General features: G+C 32.5%; 4 protein-coding genes across 5 annotated transcripts in view; 2 read left to right on the forward strand and 2 right to left on the reverse strand.

The window, feature by feature from the left end:
• Positions 1-13,492, reverse strand: part of LOC142544105 (glutathione S-transferase L1-like) — a 32,966-nt gene extending 19,474 nt beyond the window's left edge. The window contains exons 1-2 of the mRNA XM_075651186.1: positions 13,470-13,492; positions 11,137-11,162 (exon numbers count right to left, since the gene is read on the reverse strand). Of these exons, the coding sequence (XP_075507301.1) occupies positions 11,137-11,162; positions 13,470-13,492 (49 nt within the window). The remainder of the gene's footprint in view (positions 1-11,136; positions 11,163-13,469) is intronic.
• Positions 289-2,836, reverse strand: LOC142546352 (ABC transporter G family member 6-like). The gene has a single exon (XM_075654029.1). The coding sequence runs from the start codon at positions 2,726-2,728 to the stop codon at positions 497-499; it is 2,232 nt and encodes a 743-aa protein (XP_075510144.1). The 5' UTR covers positions 2,729-2,836; the 3' UTR covers positions 289-496.
• A 973-nt stretch (positions 13,493-14,465) lies between the features above and the next one.
• Positions 14,466-21,454, forward strand: LOC142546353 (phosphatidate phosphatase PAH1-like). 2 transcript variants are annotated; one of them, XM_075654031.1, is made up of 11 exons: positions 14,466-14,734; positions 14,986-16,542; positions 16,950-17,542; positions 17,624-17,697; positions 18,034-18,118; positions 19,104-19,190; positions 19,992-20,064; positions 20,540-20,583; positions 20,655-20,783; positions 20,889-20,987; positions 21,066-21,454. In XM_075654031.1, exons 2-11 carry the CDS (start codon positions 15,111-15,113, stop codon positions 21,123-21,125), a joined length of 2,676 nt encoding a protein of 891 aa, XP_075510146.1. In that variant the 5' UTR covers positions 14,466-14,734; positions 14,986-15,110; the 3' UTR covers positions 21,126-21,454. The 2 variants fall into 2 exon arrangements, with proteins under 2 accessions (XP_075510146.1, XP_075510145.1); XM_075654030.1 differs by having other exon boundaries at positions 14,467-14,734; positions 14,945-16,542.
• Positions 21,455-22,601: 1,147 nt separating this feature from the next.
• LOC142546354 (putative pectate lyase 4) lies at positions 22,602-24,809 on the forward strand. Its single transcript, XM_075654032.1, has 5 exons — positions 22,602-22,811; positions 23,492-23,843; positions 23,927-24,137; positions 24,322-24,390; positions 24,474-24,809. Exons 1-5 carry the CDS (start codon positions 22,604-22,606, stop codon positions 24,705-24,707), a joined length of 1,074 nt encoding a protein of 357 aa, XP_075510147.1. The 5' UTR covers positions 22,602-22,603; the 3' UTR covers positions 24,708-24,809.
• Positions 24,810-26,787: the final 1,978 nt, after the last annotated feature.

A 26,787-nucleotide genomic window follows, 5' to 3' on the forward strand; every position in this document is an offset into this window, starting at 1 on the left:
ACTTAGTTTTTTTTTTTTTTTTTTCCTTTTCTTTTAGCCACATTTTGTCTAAATGCTAATATGATAGCTGAAGCTGTAGATATATATCATACTGAAAAATGTTGATAACACTAGGAAATGCTTACGTATTCGGCATACGTCGACATATGTAAAAAAAATCAATTTACAGGATCATAACCTAATTTTGATTATTGATGTATAAAAACCCAAAATATCTCAAGTTAGATAATCATTTCGGCAAGTTTCCACACACACACGGAAAATATAATGTTAGTTGTACTCATCATAGATACAAATTTCTCATAGCCATAAAAATTACAAAGATTTATACATTTTACAATCTATATTATGAACTTATGGAGTTCTCAAAATTTGCCTTTCTCACTGTATTTATTAAATGACAAATCTTTAAAAAAATCTAGTTACTCAACTCAATATTAAATTATTTAACATCGAAGGCAATTGAATCCACGCACCGTCGATCCATTTTTTTTTTTTACCTTCTCTTGTTTTTGCTTCCAATCAACAAAGTAAAGTAAAACAAAACTCTGAAGAAGAATCCTAAAGCCACAATAATCCACAAGCAATTCCATTTGCTTATATCAGTAACCCCAGCTTGTTTCAGTATATCTGCACCAGTCGTCAAGCATGTTGAACTCGTGATCTTGATTCCCAGAGATTTGCTCATGGATTGCAGCAGCTTCAGCTTCAAAGAATCAGGAAGATTCTTCAATGGTGAATTATCAAAAACCTGAATGCCCCTCACAAAACACTTGTTCGGATCCGCGAATTCGTTTTGCAGCACTCCTTGATACGGGTACTTCACTAAAGAAGCATAGTGGAACCAAATCCAGTACGGTGGAATTCGATCTCGCGAAATGAAGAAGCCGCTGAATAGCAAAAAGTATGCTAAGATTGCTACGACAACCGTGTAAGCCATCATCACGTTGGTCACGATTCCTGAAAGGAATGTTACGAACGAGCTTCCGGCCCAGAAGGAGGCTAAGATGAGTGTGAAGAAGAAGAGGAATCCGGGCATGCCACCGGATAGTCCCACTGCCCAATACGTGGTGACAGCGAATGTGAGGGATAGGATCACCAGAGCTGGAATGGAGATTATTGCGTGAGAAAGAACGTAGGAAGAACGACGGTATGCATTGTAAGCTGTTTCCCTCATGAAAATGTATCTTTCGAGGAGAAAGATCGGGATAGCTTCCGCGCATGTATAGAAGGTCGTGGACATGGCGAAGGCGAAAAAACCTAATCTTTCTTGAACACCTTTTGGTGTATTATCGAGGCGCCAGAAAATGGTGGCCAGTATGATTCCAGTGACAAGAACTGCAGTAAATCGAACTCCGAATAGCTCAGGAGCTCGTCTAGAATTCGTGATTGATCGGTTTGCTATGACGATTATTTCTTTCCAGACGGGGTTTGCAAATAATGGGACTGAGGATGAGAGGTTTGAGTTCACAATATTTGTGGCTCCAGAAACCAGTTTCCCCATTGAAATGCTTGCACTTATGGCTTCCTTGAGTGATATTTTTGGCCAATTAGAGTTCATGCGTGGAGGGTTCCTCTTCTTTTGCCATTCTTTATTGAAATCCACCAGATTCTTGGTTCCTCCCGAGATTCCTTCGAGCTCTCGGATGTAATCAAGAGCAAATTCAGTTTTATCATCATTTAAAGGGATCGGTTTCCCAAATTCTTCAAAGAATTGAGGGAGAATCCTTGGAGATCCGCTATACACTGTTTGTCCACGAGATAGAATGATCAGACGGTCTAATAAACTCAGAATCCTGTAACTTGGCTGATGAATCGACATAATAACGATGCTTCCACTCTGTGCGATTCTCTGCAGTACTTTCACCACCATGTAAGCACTTGTGGAGTCAAGACCTGATGTGGGCTCGTCAAGAAACAGGAGGATAGGGTCATGAATTATGTCCGTTCCGATTGAAACTCGACGCCTCTCGCCTCCTGACACCCCTCGGTGGCCTTTATCTCCAATCACAGTCCTCGCAGCATTTCGAAGGCCTAATTGATCGATCAGAGCTTCAACTCTAGCTCTCTTTCTTGACTTGGACATGTTTCCTGGAAGCCTGAATTCTGCTGAAAACATTAGGGTTTCTTCAACAGTCAACATGGGAAACAGCAAGTCATCTTGCATAACATACGCTGATATTACTTTCAGAAGCTTGGATTCCAAAACTTCACCATTCAAAGTAATTGTTCCTTTGAGGCTTTCGCGAGCTATACGATCAGCCAACGCATCGATCAGGGTTGATTTCCCCGACCCACTCGCCCCAAGAACCGCCATGATCTCGCCTTCCCTCGCCTCACCGGAGATCTCGTTCAGTAAAACTTTCATCCGTGATTTGTCCTCCAACGAGTTACCAGACAAAGATTCATGAGCATTCGTAGGATCACTCCTGCTAAAAAATTCGGGAACGATTCGGCGACGCTCTTTTACGCTATACGTGAGGTTATGAAAGGAAAGAATGAAGGGTAATGAAGCAGGCTGAAAAATAGGTTCTTGTACATTAAGAACTTGGTGTGAAGACTCCATTGTTGAGTCTCCCACGTGCTGAAAAAGCTCGCCGAGCCTATTTGAGCGGATTTGCTCCGGTTTTCGGGTTGTAAATTCTTGGAGCTCCATGGCTTGTTTAGGGCATAAAAATGGCTGGTCACTGGCCACAGAAGAACAATTATCATGTTCATTTATAGGCATTAGAGCTTTCTTGTTGTATTTGGCCTCAATTATAGGAAAAAGAGTGGATAGTGTTGCCCTATTCAAATTTGTATCAAGTAACAAGAAAACTATTAATCTATGTATCTCTGTTTAATTTGTATGTATGATTTATAGGTTTTGGGTCAAAATAATACGTTTTATATATATGCCTAAGTGATTCAGTTTTGGTGGGTTGTTTCGTGAAGTTTTGAAAGTTGTGTGGGCTCAATATTAGGTGAGAAGTTGCACTGTTTCCACACACACACACACATACATGCATACATACATATATTGATTGGTTGCTGACTTTATTTGTACATCAGCAAACTTTAAAAATTATCTGAAACTTTTTTTTACTTTTATTCGAGCTTTTAGCTAGGTAACATCTTTGAAGTCCCTAACATTTTAAAGTATAATATTTTTTTTGGTGTGATATCATATAGAATAAATTATGTGCATGAATTAAAATTATCAGGTATCGTAAAATGCTAAAATCGCTTATGCAATGGCTAGGGTAAAAACTTCTTAAATAAAATATATGCACGCGCCCACACACATGTATACATGATACCCCCATAAGAGTCTGGGTCATGAATGACTCGAGATATTAAATGGATAGCTCAAATCAGAGTCAATATGCATGATGATTTTTTCAGCAGCCGGGCAGGTGAATGCCTGGGACATCTTCTCCCCGAGCTACCGGAAGCCTAGGCTCTCTTATATAAAGCTCCCAGGTGATTTCTACCCGGGTACCTCGATAACAGTGCCGCACTTGTGTGCGAAAATATGTAAAACCTTACATCAATAAGCGTTCCTGACAGAATCCTACTGATGTGACGTGATGGAAAAGTAGGACGGCGTGACAGGAAATCAACATCTAAGATTACAAGTGGCAAATAGGCACCGAAAACAAGGTATTCATCACCTTCTTTCCTATAAATAGCATGTATGTATTTCATTTAAGGGGATGTAGACATTCTTGTTTCTAAACTCTTCTCATTTACATATATCTTCACATATATTGTCATTATCTTTCACCTAATTCAACCTGACTTAAGTATCGGAGTGGCCACTGTCGGACACGCCTCCGACGCCCATTCATGAGTTTTTTCTCTGATTTGCAGGTTACAATTGAAGTCATACTCTTTGCTCATTTTCCTAAACAAAAACTCTTATCAAATCCGGTGAATTGTCCCGACCCAACTAACCTGATTCACCCGGATATCATCAATACACAAACATATATACGTATGCGTACATGCATGCATGTCTTGATATATATCGGTCATGATTTGAAAGTGTAGCTACCGAACATCACCTTTCTGGCTACTACCAAGTCTACCATAGAGGTTTCTTCAAACATGCATATTTCATCAACAATATGGGAATACAATTTACCTAATAACTAACCGTTTACTTTGTAATACTTTGTGACGTTATGTGATCCCTTGAGCTAAAATGTAGAACGGAACAAATTATATATTTGATGTCGGGGAAATCGCTTCTTTCGTCATTTATGTTTAGCTCTTTGCGATTTGCGTCTGCTGTGTAATTATAATTGACTTTTAGTCTTGTATTTTAATTTTTAGACAAATTTTGTCTCTTGTTTTGTAATTTTAGTTTTTTAAGTTAAAGTGCTCACGTGTCGCTGGACACATTAACACTACGTAGAAAAATGACTGAAACTACAAAACGCAGAGATAACGAATTACAACTGAAATTTTAATAAGATAAAGAAGCAAAACATAAAGGATCAAATAACAATTTCAGATGCATGGGTGCAGACCTTTAAAAATCAATATATACATGCATGCATGCATACACAAACACACAAATATATGATATCCAAAATTTCTAGTCACTACAACATGTTAATTACATGTATTATCGATGTTGTTGGCCGTTAGCCGACTCCAATATCGAAAAGCCTGGGCCAATTCACATATGTGTACTTCCACCATTTAGTAAAATGTATTAAGATTTATTATAAATATAAAAGGAATTTTTTAAAAAAAAATCGTGCTGGGAGTTGGTTTAGATAAGGTTTTTGTCTTCTAATCATTAGGCAAATTTTGGTTCTAATGTAAAAAAATTATTTGATCTGGTGTCTAACATTGCTGATATGTCCGACAATTTTGACCGTCCTAGTTAAATTTAAAATTCTAACAAAGAGAATAATAAATAAAGAAAAAAAAATCAATTTCATGTTAGAATCAAAATTTGACCAACTAAATGACCAAATAGACTTACAGATCCAATTACATAAATTCTAAAAAATAAAAAAATAAAAATTGGGCTAAGGATATTAATACACGCCCTATCCAGCCAAAATTCTCATTAAGGTTCCATACCAATACATCTTAAAACCCTAGCTTTCTATTATCCCAAAAAAAAAAAAAAAAAAAACCTAGCTTACTTGAGTTCCAAGTAGCCTAATGGTTGATTTTTCTAAGTGCAAAAATGTGGTGACCAAAATTTCCTATTTTGTTTATATATATATATAATGGTTGATTTTTCTAAGTGCAAAAATGTGGTGATCAAAATTTCCTATTTTGTTTTCTATTTATTTAAGTTCGATATATTATTAAATTTAGAACAGTATATAGTTTTCGTGTGGATTTGAAGTTACAGCAGGTAGGGTGTTCATCTGCTGTCCACCTTTTGCTTTTTGTTGGTATGGGCTACCTAATTATATCTTAATAAGTAGTAGGAACCTATACCTCATATCAATAAGATTTGTACTTTTTCATTAAAATGAAAAAAAAAATGATTAAAATTTTTTATGTATTTTTTCTGTTAATCTATGCATAATTCTTTTTTAAAAATTAATTACTCTCTGAGCTATTTTTCTACGCTCGTGTTCAACCGTTAATGAAGGAAAAATTGCAAAAATTTCATATAAGTTGGTCTATTTTTTTTAAAAAAAATATCTTGTGAATCGTCAAATTTTAGTAGTTATAATATAGTAATTTAAGTTTTTTTTAAAACCTTTTAACACCATTTTTTATATGATTTATGAGAAAAAAGCGAAAATATGCAAAATAACAATAAATTTTAGTAAGTCTTTTTTGTATCATAAATTAGAAGTAAATGAAATTTTATTTTTATAGCTCGCGAACATATTCGAATATCTTGATCTCCTTGATAGAATTTGGTCGTTGAAATTTGATAATATTCAAATCGATTCGATTCATTTATACTTCAAGGTTTAATATTAAAATCGAAAACGTGTCCAAATTTACAACATCTTTTAAGACAATGGGAACAAAATCTGTAAATTCAGAGGAAATCTTCTATGCTCTGTTTATATTCATGATCAGAAGTAATCTACGCCAGATCACTTGTTTTTATTTCAAATCTTATGAACTTATAGTTAACCTGAATAATATATAACATTAAAATGTTAATTTTCCAAAATAGTGAGTATGCATCATTTTCTGGTAAAAGCGATAGGTTTCTTTAGCATAATTAAACTAACAAAAACTCCCCTTTGACCTGCCCCGCCATGATCAATATTACAAATTGATGTCCATATCTAGTTTATGCTAAAAATTTTACAATATCGGAAAAAATAAAATGATTATATAGTAAGTTGTTCTTAGTATAATAAAGTTATTTTTATTTTTGTGCAATCAGTCTAATTTTTTCCATAATGTTTATTTCATATTGATATATCAACTATATTTATCGTCACGTCAGCAATATTAATTGTCATGTTAGCACAGTGGTGAAAATCAGGCTAAATATTGCTATGTAGAAAATAAAAAGACAAATTATTATAACGTAAACCTAGCAATAAGTACAAACTTTTTGACTAATTTTGTTTCTTTCTTAGTAATATTTTTAAATTATTTCAAGTCGCAAAATTTGAACATACGTGGTAATGTTTATTTAAAATTAAGATAGTAAAAGACCCTTCGCCGGCAAATTAATTACTACCCTTTACGTTAAGTTCCTTAAAGCTTTACACTCAATCGTTAATAAAAATAATTGTGGCGATGTTCTAAGCTGTCTTTGTCCATTTTATCACTAAAACACTTCAACGAGTTTCTTTTCCATTTTTTATTTTTATCTTTTGGTGGAGTGCAATTCAACAAGTTTCCCAATCGATGTAGTATCGACACAAATCAATTTTTTTTAAAAAAAATCAAAATCAAAATCAATCAAATTTTACGCATATTTTATAAAATTTTAGTAATACGTCTTATAATTGTTCCATTTTTTTCAATATATCATACGTATGATCTTGTACGCATAATTTTTTAAAATTATTTTGAATATATTTAGGCTGTATATATATATATATATATATATTTAATAACGCGTCTTAAAATTGTTCCATTTTTTTCCAATTTATCATACGTATGATCTTTTACGCACACTTTTTTAAAATTATTTTGAATATGTTTAGGCTATATATATATATATATATATATTGTTGATGATGTTTGGTAGAATTTGCTAAGCATGGGGTTCATTAATCAAAGTCGTTGACGACTTTATTATCTAGTAGTGATGCAACACTTATATTAAAACGGGGATTTTAATGTCAAACCAGTCGTGCTGCCCATATACAGATGCATGTGGCGGTTGCGTGACAAGAAACGTGTTTTACTTTTTATTTTTTTCCCTATTGGAAATTTTTTTGGTTGATATTTTCACCGATATTTTATCAAACTAATATAAAATTAGTGTAAACACCATAGACTTTACAAAATAACCTAAAATATATTATCTTACTTCAATAATTATTCTAATTAATTATAATTTTTTTTGTAAAATCTATATTAAAAATTTAAAATTAAAACATAGTATTTAATTTTTTTCAGACAAAAATTAATTAATATTAATACTTACATAAACTAGTTTTTACGCACATCGCATGAAGTGATTGATTATTCGCAGGGGTGTTAAAGAATTGAGACGACACTCGAACTTTTTGAATCAGTTAAACAAATATTTGATTTGAATTCAAATTATCATATTGGAACATCTTCGAACTTTTTTCTATCTGAACTCGAGCTTAAGTTATTTTGTTGGATATCTCGTTAGTACTTCACGAGTTTTAATATTTCATTATTATAATATAAAAATGTATTAAATAAATACTTAGAGCCTTTTGAATATTTATTTACGAGCAATAGTTCGAATAACTAACAAACATGTTCGAATTTTTAAGATGAACTTGAACTCAAGTTTTGATTTGAACCGATTTAGAGCTAAACAATTTAAGTTCGAGTTTGAATACACCTATTTGAGCCAATCGAGTTTTTTTTTTTTTTTTTTCATATTTGACTCGATTCAGTTTCTTTATAATCCTAATTATTACTAAACGGCATGGATCCAATCCGAAATATTGTAGGATTAAAAAATGTGAAACGATCCAACCTAATCGCCCAATTTCCAAAACTTTGTGGGCCTGTGATTGGCCCATTCAGAATATTCTAGGAAAATTTTCTTGATATTCACCTAGTAATTAAAGAAGATGTCGAAATAATAGTTTCTTTTTGTAATTTTTTTACTAAGTTTTCTAAAATCTATCTAGAAGTTTTAATATAAAAATATTTGCACGAATTAAAACGTAAAAAATTATCTTTATTTTTACATTTCTTTTTATATTCGTAAAAAATGCTGATAAAATTCATGGCAAAAGATACTATTTATCAAAAGTTTCTAACCCACTCCAAATTTTGATTTCATTTTCAGAACACATGTATATATGAATTATATAATATATTCATCATACGTGCACAACTTTTAAGCCGTGAACTAATCGACCAATATACCATAAGAAATATTATTTAAATTTTAAAATAATAAATCGATTAAGTATGTTTGTGTTACATGTTGTACTATGCTAAATCTAAAATCATTACTTAAAAAATTTATTAATTGTATGATATTCTTTTAATAAATGATGCTATATATTTTCTTTTAACAGTATTTGATAAAGTAAGTGAAATCATATTTTTTTAGAAAATTTTATTTTTATCATAAAATTATTTAAATATTTTTCATGCAAACATTTATGGACCATAGAAATTTACATGGACAAATAATATTAGATAACCTCTCCTATATATATCCATACACGTTCTAGCCTCTAATTAAGGTTGAATTTTATAAACTTTGATCAATTAGAGTGAAACTTTCAGAGTGGTGGCTAAAATGGTATGGAAGAAAACTTTTGGTTGTCACCGTTGGATCAAATGTTTTCCCTCAATAAAAGGGAAATGGTTTAGGGTAGGTTTTATTTCGGTGCCTTCATAAGTTTTTTGTTTAAAAGTTTTATATTATGAAATATTTAATGTTTAAAATTTAAATTTAGCTTTTATTAAAAATAAAATAATGGAAATTAACTTTTTGGTTGAGATTTTGAGCCATAAATCACACACACCATATGTTTTGCTCCATGTCGAATCATATGTAGTTTGATCAAGTAGAACCCACCTAATTGGTTCATACTTCTTCTCCCCAAATTTTTTTTCAACTCTTCGAAAACTATAATTAAGAGAAGTATTTGTAAAATTATAATTTGGGAAAATAGTTTTTGGTCTATTAGCTTGTTTAATTTCGGATTTTGGTCCATTAAGTTTTCAAATTTTAGTTTTGCCATAATAACTTTTTATTTTCGAGTAATTTGATCTAATTTCTAATGTGACAACAAGAAATACAAATTGTGACACTGAAAAATGCAGACACGACATTGAAAAATGTCGATTTGTTAGATGTCACATAGTAGTAGAACAAGAAAAGTCAAAGGCTAAAACTTAATATATCAAAATCAAACTTAAAAAATTAGTAGATTAAAAGTCAAAATTAGACTAATTAATAGATTAAAAAAATAATTTTCCCATTTAATTTATAATAGAAGAGTTGTGGACTGGTAACTTCTTATAACCTTTAAAATCTTATTAAAAAAATGTCTGATGGGGCTTAATTCTTGCATGAATCAACAAGGACTTAAAAAAGAACAAAACCTCAATTGTAGACTAGTAAAACAAATTAAAGGTCCATTTGCAACATATATAACTACTGAAAATAGTTATATCTAAAACGTCATCATCAATGCATTGCATTATTTTAGTCTAGTTTTTATATGAAAAGTAATTTCTGCACCAAGCATAAAACTCGTCTTCAACTTACATAATTCAAAGTTCTTAGTGCCAGAATACTTCCTACTGGTTGCAAAAAATTGACATCTCTCTATTTATGTATCAAAGTTCTTATTCATCGTCCATCAAGAGTAACAGAAAAAACCTACTTAATGAGCAAAATTTGTTTATCAGACTGTGTTAATATTGATACAGTTAGAAGTCCAATTCGGGCCACTTATGTCAACCTCTATAAGTGGCCTGAATCCGACGCCGAGTTCATGAAATCCACCACCGCCCATGGAGAAGCTCGGTTGCATAGTTGGGTGGTGGAAAGTATTGTATGCAGGCAAATGTATCTCAAAAGCTACACGTTTTCAAGAAAAGAGACGCTGCCCGAAAATATCATGAAATGTTTGAGGAAGTTTAGAGAGATGTTGGCGGCGGCCCGAAGGGGAAACAAGGGCAAGAGCCGGCGGAGTTGGACTGGCCAGCGGCGCTGCTTGGCAGTAAGGAAGGTGAAGGAGTTCTTTGGTGCGGCGGCGCTTTGTGCCATGTTTCGGAAGGTTCTGTCCTGCACTGCTACAGTTGATGCTATGGAACATGCCGTTTAATCTGTCATATTTCTTTGGGTTAAAATAGTTAAAATATTTCTCATTTTATGTTATTTTTCTTATATATATATATATATTTCTCTGTTTTTTTTTCTTTTGTGTGTGTTCCAAATATGTGGCATTCCCCGGTTTGTCTATTTTCTCCTTTAAATTTGCAAATAATAAATATTTATTTATTTCTTTTATTAAATAAAATAATAGTTTACCTTTTATACATTGATAATTGTACACTAAACCTTATACCCCGCAAATTACAGCTAAATATAGAAATAAAGATTAGTTCAATAAATTGCATACCCATATTTTTTCATATAATGATTGTAATATGACAAAAAATATTATTTTTTATGCCAAAAACATTACTTTTTATTGTAAATATGGATAAAGTTTGATCGTCTTTATCCATGTTCTCTACTAGCTTTTCACAACTAATGTAATTTTAGTACCCCAACTATTACAAATGTGAAATTGCTATGTAGTGATTAATTGCAAGTTTAAAAGAGAGTTGTTGTCCAATAAATTATCCGAATTTCAAATAATATCATCATGGACTTTGAGAGGAAAAAATAACAATTTTTAATACCCATCAATCTAAATTTCAAAAATTAGTTACACCAATGGTCCATACAAATCTTTGCTACATTTGACTATAAAATTGTATAGAAAAATATAGGTAATCGAGTAGTTCAACAAACCACATTAATGGTTCCAACAATTTTTTTTTCCCTGCATTCATTAATTATTATACTAATAAATATCAACCTCAATACAATTGTTAGCTAGCCAAATGACATAACAACATTGAATTCGATTTAAATTTATATACTTCTAAAGTAATTTGTTTAGCTTATTTTATAAATTGCTTAAATTTTTAATAAGGCTCTATGTGCTATTGGATATTTTTTCCCTATCATATATAAATATTTTAAAATTTAATTTGAAAATGTGGTAAAGGTGATTACTGCTGTATTTTCTAAGCTTCAAAATCATTAAAAAAAATATTGCTAGAGCTTAATTATCGCCTGAACCAATATACAAATTTGTCGTATAAAGTTTGCCGGATTTTGAGTTTTGATCTTTAACTAAGTAAGATTAGGCCTCTTTCCTGTAACTTGGAGTTATTTTTTTCCTTGCACTGCTTTTTTATCCTATAAAAAATATTGACATGATTACTCTAGGATCGAGAGCTTACCGTTTTACCCAAAGCTATATCTGGTGGTAATAGTGCAACTCAAATCTTTTAAACCAAGCAAGGACAATTATTGCACCCAACAATCTCCCTCCCAATAATTGCACTCCTTGCAATCAATGAGAAACGAACCAGTGACCTTGACTCTGATACCAATTGTAAGACCGAGCGTTTGCCGCAAGCTATAGCTAGTAGTAATGGTGCAACTCAAATCTTTTAAACCGCACAGCAGCTCAAGTATCACGGTTGGATCGCTCTACCAAAATTATTGCACCCAACAACTGCTTACTAAATCAAAACCAAAAATATGCCAACTAAGAGAACCATTTTGGCAAAGTTCCCAAAGGGTTGAAATCGCCGAGGACAGAGCCTCCACTGTTGAGTAAATCGAATTAGGTTAATTACACAACAAACTACCCATTGTAAAAAATTACTACCAATTTAATTATATCTAATCAACTGAGTGTTGAATAACGTTTTCATCATCTAATGCACGACATCAATATAAAAAGAAAACTCAAGATTTCAGGCAAATCCCTTCATACAAAATAGACAAACTTAGAGTACCATTTTGCCACTTTCCCATTTTATAATAACATTCGTTTCTACCTTATTGTATATGTTCTTTCTACTTTAATGTGGAATTTAAAGCAATATCAACACCAATGTCCCTTGCAATTCCAATATTAGTGGTGCAATTACATTCCTTAAACTAGACTTAATTTATCAACTTAATTTTAATGAAATAATTGGGTCCATTTCCTCAACCATAATTCATTTCATTCCACAACCCAAATCCTCACTAGAAGAATGGCCGAACACCAAGCCCACTCAAGGGCACCAAACAAGTTAAGAGTCAACTAAAGCAAATAAAGGGCAACTTAGGAATTAGTCTCCATGTCAGAAATAATTAGTTTCATGCTTTCAGCTTGATCTGATATCACATATTTTATCATTTAAAAACTCTATTTTTTTGGGTTAAAATAGGTATTTGTCATTGAAATCGTGGCATAAATTAATAGATTTTTTTGTATCAATAAACTTTAGTTGGTATAATATTTATAATTGATGTAAGATACAAAAATTAGTAAGAAAAAAAAAACATACATATCGTCGAAATTATTGGACAAAAATATAAATTCTAAGTATCAATTGAACTCAACAAGGTACATAATTATAATTTTCAAGTACAAAATATTACACCTTTTTGAACTAATCTAGGTACATATACTTGAAAATATAACACAAATGTAAGCATTCCAGGTACTTAGTGACTCAAATTCGATATGTAAGTTAATTTCAAATAAACAAATTAGAACAACGATTTTGGATACTAAATAAGAAAAATATTTTAAATCACTCAAATTACAAATTTGGCGTGAACTATTATGATTTCTTTTCTTAGGTTCTAATTATAATTGAAATTAGAAGTTAATGTACAAACACCAAACTTTGAAAATTTGATGGACAATTTACCAAAATCGAACAAGTTAATGAATTAAAAATCATTTTTTTCCTATAAAATAATATTAATATTTAGTTTATATTCACAAAAATTCGAATATTTTTAACCAATCATATGTTCCATAAAACTAGTGTTACTAATTGTTTACAATTTAATATTTATTTTTACTAATATTCCGATTTAGGGATTGATTTTTTGATATATTTGTAAATGAGCTGAGATAATAAAAAAATTTATAATATGAATTTAGTATCGATGGGGTAGTTTCGAGACAATCAAGGACGCTTGTTGTTGGCTTTTGGTAAGCATATAAATTAACAAGATGATCTTGGCTATATTGGACTTTGTGCAACGGACGTCAAAGAGCGATTGAAGAGACCTGCGATCTCTGAATGCATTCATGTTTGTCGATCGTCGAATAATGTTGCTCATAATATTGTTCGTTTTGCTTGTTCTTCGCCTTATTTTTTGTTTGGATGAATGATGAATTTTTTTTTTAATTGGTTAATCTTATAATGAATGATTTTAATCAATAAAATTACGAGTTTACTTAATAAAAAAAAAGAAAAGATGTTGATATCATAACTATTCTTGTTACAAGTATCGTAGAGGACGGCTACCTTTATATTTTATATCTCCACGTTTTTGTTGCTCGGTTAAATTTACTAATTTTTTTTATCGATAAAATAAATAAATAATATCTTTTCGAAAAATTAGATTCTTTTCTCATTTGATTTATTTGAATAATCTATCGCGGAGAAAATAATGACTTTTATATAGCATTAAAATGCCTATTTATAATTCTTTTTATAGTCAACGAATGACCAATTAATTATTTATTATAGAAGCAAAGTCTTAAATTTAAATAATTCTCACCAAACTAATTTATATAAATTTACCATACATCATCATTAATTCTTAGATATTGTAACTACAAATATTTTTTTAATGTTATATATCAGATATAAAATAAATTTAAATAATAAGAGATAATTTCTCTTCAGTTAACATCTAATTTTAATACATTTAAAAACATAAGGAATTGATTTCTCGATTTATTTTTCACGAGGAAATAGATAATTTTACTTAAATTTAAGTAGTTCAAAATTTTGTTGAATTGGATTTTTTTAGAAGTTTTAATTAAATAAAAAGGGATAATGGTATTTCAAAACCAAAGTGGATATCATTTTTTGGTTTTGGTTCTAAAAAGAGAATTAGAATTGAAAATTGTTCCAATTTCTCCAACAAAAACAATTATTGGAGAACAAAAGTAATTTCCGCAAGAAATGAGGGGTTTTATGGCAAATGTAAATTTCTGGCAATGAAGCATTACCTATTTATTTGTTGAGATGAGAAGTTGAGGAATTTATGACACTGTCCTGTTGATTTCAAAGTTTTCAACCAAAAAAAATATGAAAACAATTCCTTCTAATCAGTAATGACATCTGTATATACTTCCCAAAAATAAGTATAGTTTCTACCCATCACCAACCTTCAAGAGAGAGAAAATTAATATTCTGGGAATCTTCCTTGGGTGTTGAAGGCCAACGACTATATGCAGTTTCTTGAGTCTCTCAATCGTGTTTGAATTGATTTCTCAATCTTCCGAGCACGATTATATTTCTGGGGCATTCGAAAATTTGGGTATGTAAATTTTAATGTTTTCTTGCATTTTAATTATGTTAAAATGGATTCTTGAATTTTGAGTTTGATTTCTGGTCTGGGTTTGGTTCATTTTGTGAATTCTTGATGTAAAGTGGCGATCTTTATGCGTTTTAATCGATAGAATTCGAAGCAATAGGGAGAAATTTTGGGCGATCATTTAATTTATTGCGGTGAATATCTTACCTGCAGATTACTTGAAGTGAAAATAAATCAGAGTTCTGTTTTCGCAGTGTTGTCCAATGGAATGGATTTGGGTTGATTTTTTAAGGTTCTTCAATTGATCGGATAACGAGATATACAAAGTGATAGTTTGGAAATTTTGTGTTTTTGTTTTTTACATTTTCGGAAAGGGAAAATGAATGTGGTGGGTAAATTTGGCAGTATTATTACCCAAGGAATGTACTCTGTTGCCACCCCATTTCATCCATTTGGTGGGGCGGTGGACATAATTGTTGTCAAGCAGCATGATGGGACCTTTAGGAGTACGCCTTGGTACGTGCGATTCGGTAAGTTTCAGGGTGTTCTTAAAGGGGCTGAGAAGGTAGTTCGAATAGAAGTTAATGGTGTTGAAGCCAATTTCCATATGTATCTTGATAACTCTGGTGAAGCTTATTTTGTTCGAGAAGTTGATCCAGAGAAGGATGGTGATGAGGGTTGCAAGGACTCAGATAAACTCGAAGCCAGCATTAATGATGATGAAGAACTAAAAGGAGGTGAATTTCACAGATCGGAGACTAATGAGTATAATGATGGTGAGGTGGAGGTGCGAGATGAACGTGTTACCCTTGGCATGGACAGGTTAGAGAGGGATGATTCTGATGTGGAGAGAATATTTTACGAGTTTCAAGACGACCAATTTTCACTGGAGGATTCAGTCGAGTTTTCTGAATATGGTTCTGGTAGATTTGACAATTTAGGGAACATGGAACATGTTTTAGAGTCACAGGATTCAAATTCAGAGGTCATTTTGGTGAGTGTTGATGGGCATATATTGACAGCGCCTATATCATCATCCGAGAGGAATGCCGAAAATGTGCAACTAAGCACGCCTCAATTTCACCTTGGCCCAGGTGAGGGGACTGAAGATTACAACGGAGGTGAAGCTTCTTGGCCCGCTGATTTATTGAGTGAAATTGATGCCTCTCATAAAGTTACCTCCATCAATATGCATGAAGCAAATAATGGGAATTTGTCTTTGTCTTCTTTACCACATTTAGAAACTTGTATGATAGATCAAGAGCATCCATATAGTGAACAAGGAACTCCAGACTCCAGTCATCTGGACAGAGAACATAATATTGACAGCACTTCCGATATTGCATCTAAACCATTTAATAGGAATGAAGTTTTTAAAAGCTGCGTGGAGCTTCCGGAATTGGCAATCCAGCCTACCGATGAGGATGAAGAACATATGAATTCTTCGTTAGAAGTTCTTGACAAGTCTCCTCGAAGTCCTCTTCTAAATGATGAATCTGAAGAGGGAAACAAAGAACTATCAAGAAACAACGATGGAGTATTCCCTCAAGATTCTGGATTTCATAGCAGTTCCCCTTTACCAGAGTTTAAGGTTGAACCTAAATCCCACCGTAGAAAAACTTCTGATACAGAATATGATGGTTCAGTTAGCCTCGCGGTCCAGTCTGATAACAATGATCCAGAACCGCCGATACAAGCGGATGTAGATCTAGCATCCGTGAGAATGCATAGTGGTGAGGGAGCTTCTGCTTCTGAAGAAGAATGTAGTAAAAGTGAGCACCTTGAAAATTACACTGGAGCTTCTATTAAAGGTATTAAAACAGATGTATATGCAATGCATGTTATTTTATTTGGTTTTAACAATAAAGCAGGATTTCATGTGCTATTTTTGAATTTTGAAATAGTAGGAATGTAGTTATGAGAAACACGACATGACACATGATTTACGTGACTCGGCCATGAAGGTCAACATCATGACCCGATGTCCAGAAGGCTAGAACTCTATTAACCTCTCATAGATTCCACGTCATAGTTTCTCTATGTAAGTGAAAATGTATTGGGATAAAATGTTATTTAATCTTTCTTATAACGTGATCAGGATAAAATCATATAAATTTTTTTTATTCTAATCTTTAACAATATCCAATCTGACTCTAAAGTATATTATTTGATTTCTGAGATATTAATGCTGTTTCTCATGTTTGTTATTTATCGACAGGGCTGGAGATATCTCTTTGCGGAAACTTGCTTCATGCTGGAATGGGTTCAAGTGCAGCGGAAGATGCCTTTCATGCAAACTACATATCAATGGAGGAATTTAAGATTTCTGCCGCTTCGATTTTGAAGAATGAAAACTTAGTCCTAAGAATACAGGGGAAGTACTTAAAATGGGAAAAAGCAGCACATGTCATTCTTGGTATAGCCGCTTTTGGTTTGAGTCTTCCAATTGAGCCACAAGATGTAATCCCTGTGGAAAAAAAGACGCCAGAATCGAAGGTAGATGATTCTGATATGACTTCAACTCCATCACGAAGTTGGAGGCTCTGGCCAATCCCATTTAGAAGAGTCAAAACACTTGAGCATACAGGTAGTAACTCATCAAAAGAAGAAGCATTTGTTGATCCTGGATCAGTCTCACAGAGCCAACCTGAAGAACCGAGTTCAATAGTCCATTCAGACACAGAGTCTCCACGAAAGCAAATTATAAGGACCAATGTCCCCACAATTGACCAAATAGCATCTTTGAATCTCAAAGAGGGGCAGAATATGGTTAATTTCATTTTCTCGACAAGAGTTCTTGGATCCCAAAAGGTTCCTGGTTGATATTTGTGCTTAGATTGGTTAATTATTTAGAGTGGGAAATACTCATCTTTATTCATACTTTCTGGACAGGTTGAAGCTCATATATACCTGTGGAAGTGGAATACAAGAATTGTTATTTCTGATGTTGATGGGACAATTACCAGGTAAATTATAAACCATTCTTACGATGAATTAACTTGTGATGTGCCCTAGAAGTATTTTTCTTGCAACATTACTATTTACTAAAATACAATCTGAAAATGGTTTACCAATTCAATTCTATGTAGTTTATAGTTCTGTTATGTGTGTGGTTCCACCATGAAGGCTCATATCCACAAGTAATTGTCTCTTTATATTGCTGAATATAAGTTCAGGATGATATGATCGAAAATATTTCTTATAAAGGCTATATTATCAATCATAATACTAGCAAATTTGATTTTAGATTATATAATTTGATTTCTAATATGACCTATTATATCTTGTATCCTTGTGTGTAGGTCTGACGTTCTTGGTCAGTTTATGCCGTTAGTGGGAAGGGACTGGACTCATTCTGGAATAGCTCGTCTTTTTTCGGCTATAAAGGTAATGTTTTCCAATTTTATTTTTTCAAGCTGATTGGCAAACATATATTCGTATATTATTTTTCGTGGCCTTAATCCATGCCAAAACATCTCCATGATTCTCATAGTTTATGTCCGAATACTTAAAAATATTGACCTGAAGTTCAATAAAGATGTGCATATGCTGATGTGTGAAATGTGAATACATGTATAAACATTCCTTTATGGATTTCGAGCCAAAGAGTCAAAACCCGAGTTCCGACAAGTTGCAATTTTATTAGAATCTGATGCTACCTGAATATTTTTCATTTTTCAAGATTTCTTTGGTTTTTATGTTCATCTGAATTTCTTGTTTATTTTAAAGCTAATGGCAGGACCACAACGCAATGTATGTGTATAACCTATGGGGATTTTAAGTAAATATAATTTATACTATTATATTAAAAATGTGGTCATCATATTAACTACCTTAGAGGACACAAAAATATTTAATTTCATAATTATCATTTTTACCCTACTAAAAATTCCTAAATCACTCCATATTTTACATGGAAAAAAATATAAACATAACTTCCTTTTTAAATCAAACATCTCTTCTAAATTGAAAATAATTTCGTGTTAATTGTTTAGTATTATTTGATCAAATTAAAAATAATAATAACACATGTAACGCTTGTGCATCTTTTGCTAGTTTATTATGAAGTTTTTGACATAATTTGAATGTGAATGCCAAGATTTCAAAATCGAATTTATCACATTGCCATCCATAACCAATGGACAACCGAATGTCTTTTGCAAATTACAATATATCCCTAGGTATTCTTTTTGTTTCTTTAATTAAGGTGGGTATTTTCGAATATCTATATTTGGTGTACCAGAATTAGTTTCTATGTGGCTTCTAATCAACCGACAAGACTTGATAAAACAGCTATCAATGTCTAATCAAAGCAATCAAATGCGACCATCAATAAATTGTGATAGATAAATGTGTAATTCATTCGGTGTAGGAGAATGGATACCAGCTCTTATTTTTGAGTGCCCGTGCAATCGTTCAAGCATACTTGACGAAAAGCTTTTTGTTCAATCTTAAGCAGGTATGGACTGATCTGATTTCAAGTTTTATGTACTTTTCCTTTTAACTATTAATCACACGAATAATATAAAAAGATGTCGGTACCCGTTTTTTTTAGCTAAGCAGGTTTGGATTACATAATGATGTTGCCTAAAAATAGTCCTGAAACTTAGTTTTGACGACTGCAAAAGATACACTTGAGACAGTAATCGGTTTGACATATTTGAGCTTCATGGATCTAATATCCTTTATCCAAATCTCTCAAATGTGTTTTTGGCTACAAGAAAAAAGAGAATTTGAAATTTATTGTCAGGTTATCTTCGAGATTATTTGAATTCCTTTTCGAATTGGGAAAGGATTCGAAGAATTGATTTGAAATGACACTCATGTTGGATTTATTTCAAATTCTACACAATTGTTTAACTTGATATAGAATGTTTTAAAATTCACTTAAATTTTATCGATGTAAACAATTCAAGGAATTTGAAATCATGGATCAAATCCATCATTTCAAATCCATTAATTCAAGCATAGTAATTGGAAATCTATTGTTTTTCATGTCCATTCATTCTAAATCCCTTGCTAAATCTGAACAGCCTTACAGTGTTGTGGGAATCTATTATTTTTTCATATCCTTTCACTCTAAATCCCTCGCTAAATCTAAACTCAGCCTTAGGTATTTTAGAGTTCGTGTGCTAAATCCAAGTTCATCGACCCAATGTTATCATTTGTATAATTTATTACTAATTTTCCAGTTGCTACTATCTTTGCACTCAATAGATGTAATGGGATTAACCTAGCGAATTTCATTCAATGCTTGCAGGATGGCAAAAGCTTACCAAATGGACCTGTTGTTATTTCTCCAGATGGCTTATTTCCCTCACTGTATCGAGAAGGTAGGATCCTTTTTGTGAGAATCACTTATTAGTTATGTTGCACCAAAATCCTTTGACTGGCATATAACGACGGAAATGTTCTGTGTGAGAATTTTTTAAATGCATGCCTTGAAAGTGAGACGATAGTAAAACCGAATCTCTTGGTTGGTGGCCTTTTTTGATTTAATTGGCTTCGTATATCTGGGAACCATGCCATCATCTACTAAAGGACATTTTATTTTCTCTGTATTTTATTATTTATTTGAAATTAAGGGATTGATAATATTCCATGGTTTCTTCTTATGTTCTGTCTTCTTGCTAGTATATTAGAATTGGTGAGATTTGTTAAACAAACAACAATCGAAACAATAGAGAACTCAAAGACGAGAGAATTTATGTGGAAATGTTTCTTATCTCAAATGAGGAAGACTGCTATCACCTAGAGTAATCTTTTCATCGTCCTGTGTATTTGACAAACCTACTTACTTGATGGCAGTCATAAGAAGAGCTCCTCATGAATTCAAGATTGCCTGTTTAGAGGTAAATATTAGTAGTTATGGTGTATCTTCACTGGCATATGCTTTCCCCTTGTAATAACACGATTTTTGCAGGATATTAAGGCTCTATTCCCTTCTGATTATAACCCGTTTTACGCGGGTTTTGGAAATAGAGACACTGATGAGCTTAGTTACCGGAAAATAGGTATTCCGAAGGGCAAGATTTTCATCATCAACCCTAAGGTAGTAAGCTTCCCCGCTCGTTTCTTTGCAAAATAATACGCCAACACAACGTACATGTTCATCTTCTCTCCCTCTGCCCCGATAATTTTATTCACATTCTTGCAGGGCGAAGTGGCCATTAATCATCGCATCGATGTCAAATCATACACTTCATTGCACACATTAGTGAATGACATGTTTCCGCCTACTTCGCTCGTCGAGCAGGTATTATCTCCATCATTGGTAGGGAGGGTAATATTTCTTTTTTTTTTTGTGAGACGCCCATTTATCCTTGTTTTGCAGGAAGATTTTAACTCGTGGAATTACTGGAAAACGCCCTTGCCCGATATTGAGGGACTGTAGAAGATTTGTTAGAAACGGTGGACAATATTTTTCGGTTCGAATAATCCGTTTCAATCAGCGTTGAATCTCATGTGTCACATATATAGATGAATTAGATGCATCATTCATCTAAATATATGGTATACCAAATGAGATACGGTTGTAAAAGACGTTAAACAGTATCTTTTTCGAAGGTAACCGTAGACTTCTATTCATGACCAGTAGTTTTCTTCTTCTTCTTCACCGGAAGAATATATTGAAGCTCACTCGTTCTGTGTAAACAACGCATTTTTCTGTAAGCATGTAAACCACTGATCAGGATAATAAAACTTCACCGAGTTCGTAAAGCTCTTTAATGATGTTTGTACCACTACATTTTGTGTATAAAAGTAACAATAATTGGAATGTAAAAACGATTTGCCTAAGTCAATCGTTGATGTTATTGCCCGAATCTTTTGTATTTTTATTTGCTTTTATCTCATGAGAATAACGTTCATAAAAAATTTCAAAATCATGGCCAAGTTGGTAGGAAAGTTATTGTGGTGCACTGGCGTTGGATATTAGGAACTCATTGGATAGCTGCATTGATACCGATTTTAGATAGATTGGCAGATCGGCGAATCGGGTGGCGCATTTACTTGCATTTTTTTCGCTTTCTTCCCCTACTCCTTTTGTTTGGGAAAATTGGGTTTTTCCGTTTTGGTTGGTGAATCTTGTAACAGACGATTTATTGCTTTCTGAATAAAATTACAAGCGTTACCATAAAAAAAACATATATTTTATATGGGATTATCCTCTTATTAATTATACAAAACTCGATCCGTCAAATAATTGATCATATAATTATTTATTATACATATATTTTTTTATGGGATAGGTCCATCGGTTGGTATCGACTCTTCCAACTTTAGCTTTTTCAAAAATAGACTCATTAAAACTTTTTCGTAGAATATGATATTATTTTATTTTCTTTGCAGTTAATTCAATTTGTTATATGGTTTTTCTCGATATTTTTTTTAAGTACTTCGAAACTAATTTCATCCCTCAAAACAAAAATTCCCGATTAAACCTGTGATAAACTACAAACAACACAACATCTAAATTACAATGATTTAATGCGAACGTAATAATATCATAGAATTGAGTGCTTAATCAAACTAATGCCTAAATAAAAAATAATAATAATAGGATAGAAATCGTTGAAGCTTTTTTTTCCCAAACGAGGTTCGAGTTTCTTGTCGCGAAATACGTGTACAAATATACATGTAGTGACTCCGGATATGCAATCTTGAAATAAAGATAAGACCAAAGTTCATCGATATTTGTCTGGCCTGCCCAAACTAATTCTTCTCCATACATTTGGAGCCTCTTTCTTGCATTGGCAAAAAGGTGTCGGTCGGTTCCACGAATTAAAACCATTAAAAATCATTAATAAATACGTTATCAATTACCAACGGCCGTTACATGTATGGTCAATTTCAATATATGTGTATATGTGTATGTATATATGTGTATATGTATGTATAGACTCGGGATGTTCCACAACAAAAATCTCCACCCCATTTGGAGAACTCGACATGGGGTTGAGTTTGCCTTATGGCCATGTCGACTCCAGCTTGCGGGCTTTATCCGGACAAGCAGAGGGCTTCGGCCGCTCCGCAGTCGGAGGGCAGAACGGTGCCGTTTATCGTGTCACCACCCTCGCCGGTAAGATGTAATTACGTTATTAATTTCTTCTTGCAAAAGATTGGATTTTCCCTTTCTTGGATAGAGCTGCTAGATAGATTTTCTCATTCGATCGGTTAATCACATAGGAAATGTACTTTTAAATACTTTACTTTCGAACTCTGAGATTTTCACTGGACTGAAATAACTTCAACTTTCATCCCAAAAACCGATATGAAGAATTGCATGATTTATTTAATTCTCTATCCTGTCAAGTTCGTGTTACCTCGTTGATGATCTAACAGGATTTGCCAATTTTGAAGAATCTTAATTAGATTATTTACTTTTGCTGTTACATGTTTATCAAATTTTAAAATTCAGATTCTTGAGGCTGCTGATTCTGAAGTATTTACTTTAATATACCTGTTTGTATACTGTTAATATATTGTCCGAAGGATTGATGTTTTGACCAATATCCAAAGAGAATTCAAAAGTTCTCATAAATATGCTCTAGATTGATAAACGAGCTAGTTTTATCGACCTCGTGTGCGCATAATTGGGGACAAAATCAGAAACTCTGATGGTTTAATAGTGCATTTTGACTAATGCAAGGCCCTACTCCATCGCTCTAGTGTCCGTCTTTACGTGATTCATAGCTGATTTTCGCGCACTTCTAGCGCACTGCACGGCGGATTTATGAACCCTTTTGTGTGGATTTTCAGATGATGGACCAGGTTCACTACGTGATGGGTGCCGCAAAAAAGAACCTTTATGGATCATCTTTGAAATTTCGGGAACCATCAAACTCTCCTCAACTTTAAGTGTATCATCCTACAAAACAATCGATGGGCGCGGCCAGAAGATTAAACTCACTGAAAAGGGCCTAAGATTAAAGGAGTGTGAGCATGTGATAATATGCAATATCATCCTCGAAGGTGGCAGAGGACACGACGTGGATGCGATTCAGATCAAGCCAAAATCCAAGCACATATGGATAGATCGTTGCAGCCTCAGCGATTACTCTGACGGACTGATAGATATCACACTCGAAAGCACCGATATTACAGTTTCTCGGTTGGCCACTGCTCGTATACGCTGAAAATTGATCCTTGTTTTTCTTTCTTTGCGTTCTTGAGGTTTTAACTCGTTGAATTCAGGTGCCACTTCTCGAATCATGATAAAACGATACTTATCGGGGCGGATCCTTCCAACACCTGTGACAGATGTATGAGGGTTACAATTCACCATTGTTTCTTTGATGGGACTCGGCAGAGGCACCCAAGGGTTCGATTCGGGAGAGTACACTTGTACAATAACTATAGCAGATGTTGGGGAATTTATGCTGTTTGTGCAAGTGTTGACTCACAGGTGATGATTGTGTCATATCTTTTTGTTTCTCTTGAGTTTTTTTTTGTAAGTTGAAATATATTTATTGGTATTTTGAGTATGATTGAGGGAGACGGTTTCTTAACGTGGATTTGAACTTTTTTGAACGTGGATTTGAACTTACGGTTCCGTTGTTAGTGTCTCTTTACATTTTTGTTGGTTTTAGATATACTCACAACGCAACATATATGAAGCTGGACAAAAGAAGGTGGCCTTTAAATATCTCATGGAGAAGGTATGGTGTTTTCTTTAAGTGGTGTATTTGGGAATGTGACTTATGTTTAGTTTAACCCCCTCTCTTCGTGGGTCTCCTTGCAGGCAGCGGACAAGGCAGACGAATGCAGTGGGTGCATCATTTCCGAAGGCGACTTGTTTGTTTGTGGAACTCAGTCTGGCTTAAAGCCCCTTCCGACTGAAACTTGTGTGTTTCGTCCCTGCGAGTACTACCAGACCTGGACCGCGGAAGCTCCCACAGAAGATCTCAAACATTTTCTTCAACACTGCACAGGGTGGCAACGCATCCCTCTTCCTGTTGAAACACCATGTTCCTGAGTTTGATATGTATTGTAAAACGGGTGTATATCATTATAGACAATGTCCTCGATTGGTTCTAGCTATATGCATCAAATGAATGATACTCACGTATGTTGAATATGACTGCGAGAAATCGGGTTTTTAGCGATACTCAATACAAAAGAACATTTTGTCAGTAAACAGTTTAACTTATTGTTTTAACGACAAATTTGAAAAAAATACATCTGCACGTCTTTCATTTAAGATTCAGTACCTAGAAGATTTTTTTTACAAATTAATACCCGACAACACTACAAACTTAGTTTTAACTACCTACAAAGATAATTTTACATTTTTGCCTTTTTACTATTTAAATAAATATATAATTTTATTTACCAAATTAATTGTGTGTTTTCTATCTATCCAAAATATTATTAGTACTTATTCTGTGGTTTCAGATACTTTATTTTGTTATTTGAATACTTCAAATGTGTAAAAAAATACTATATTTTCTAACAATCACCATAAATTCAGTCGTCGTTGGTTTTTCATTAAAAATACATTATGATGACTTATTTATGTCATTTAATTTTAAAAAAAATATAGTTCACCAATCATCATTAAAATAAGATTAAGTACTTATTTTGACATAAAAATATCTATTTTTAAGTTTCAGATACTTGATTTGGCTCTTTAAATACTCTAAATATGTAAGAAAATACTGGATCTTGAACGATCACCATAAATTCAGTCACTGTTTGTCTTTTCATGAAATGTGTATTTGAATGACATATTCATCTCATTTAATATTTTTTTGTAAAAAAAAATCAAATTCCCAACTGAGCATGTAAATTTTAAAATACTTAGTTTTACTTGAGAAATGCCTATTTTCAGTTTGCAAATACTTGATTTCGTAAATGAGATACTCACAATATGTATTAAAATACTGGATATTCGAATAGACAACGTAAATTCATCAAATATTGGTATTTCAATGAAAAATGCATTTGGATGACATATTAATCTCATTTAATATTTTTTGTTAAAAAACCAAATTATCAAATAAGTATGAAAATTTTAAAGTACTTAGTTTTACCAAGTGTTGGCTTTCCATGGAAGATTCGTTTGGATGAAATATTTATCTCATTTAATATATTTTCTGTAAAAAAAATCTCATATAAGCATGAAAATTTTAAAATACTTAGTTTACTTGAGAAGTACATAATTTCATATTTAAAATACTTGATTTAGTACATGAGATACTCATAATATGTAATAGAATATTGGATATTCGAATATGCAACGTAAGTTCACCAAGTGTTGGTATTTCTGTGAAAAATGCATTTGGATGACATATTTATTTCATTTAATATTTTTTTGTAAAAAAAATCCAAATTCTCAAATAAGTATGAATATTTAAAAATACTTAATTTTACTTGAGAAGTACCTAATTTCATATTGCAAATACGTGATTTGGTACACGAGATACTCATAATATGTAATAGACTACTGGATATTCGAATATGCAACGTAAGTTCACCAAGTATTGGTCTTTTCATGGAAGATGCATTTGGATTACATATTCATTTTATTTAATATTTTTTTGGTAAAAAATATTCTCAAATAAGCATGAAAATTTTAAAGTACTTAGTTTTACCTGAGAAGTATCTAATTTGAGTTTGCAAATACTTGATTTCGTAAATGAGATAATCACAATATGTATTAAAATACTGGATATTCGAATATGCAATATTTCCATGAAAAATTCATTAAGATACTTATTCATGTCATTTAAATAAATAAACATAGTTCATTGTTCATCATGAACTAATTGGGAGATATATTATGAACATAGTTCGTAAATGAGCTTGAAGTTTGCACTTTAAGTATAGCTATCGATTCTAAGATTAATTATTTATAAAATACTCATCAATATTAATTTACAATACTTTTTGATATTCATTGAATGACTTATTTGACAATTATACTTATTTGACATAATACTTATTGGTAATTATTCATTATACTTATTAGTATTTTTTTCTTTATACTTATGAGTATTAATTTATAATAACATTAATATTCATTCACAATACTTGTTGGTATTCATTAAATTATA

Source organism: Primulina tabacum, chromosome 5, assembly GCF_025594145.1.
Source record: "Primulina tabacum isolate GXHZ01 chromosome 5, ASM2559414v2, whole genome shotgun sequence".
NCBI classification, from domain to species: domain Eukaryota; kingdom Viridiplantae; phylum Streptophyta; class Magnoliopsida; order Lamiales; family Gesneriaceae; genus Primulina; species Primulina tabacum.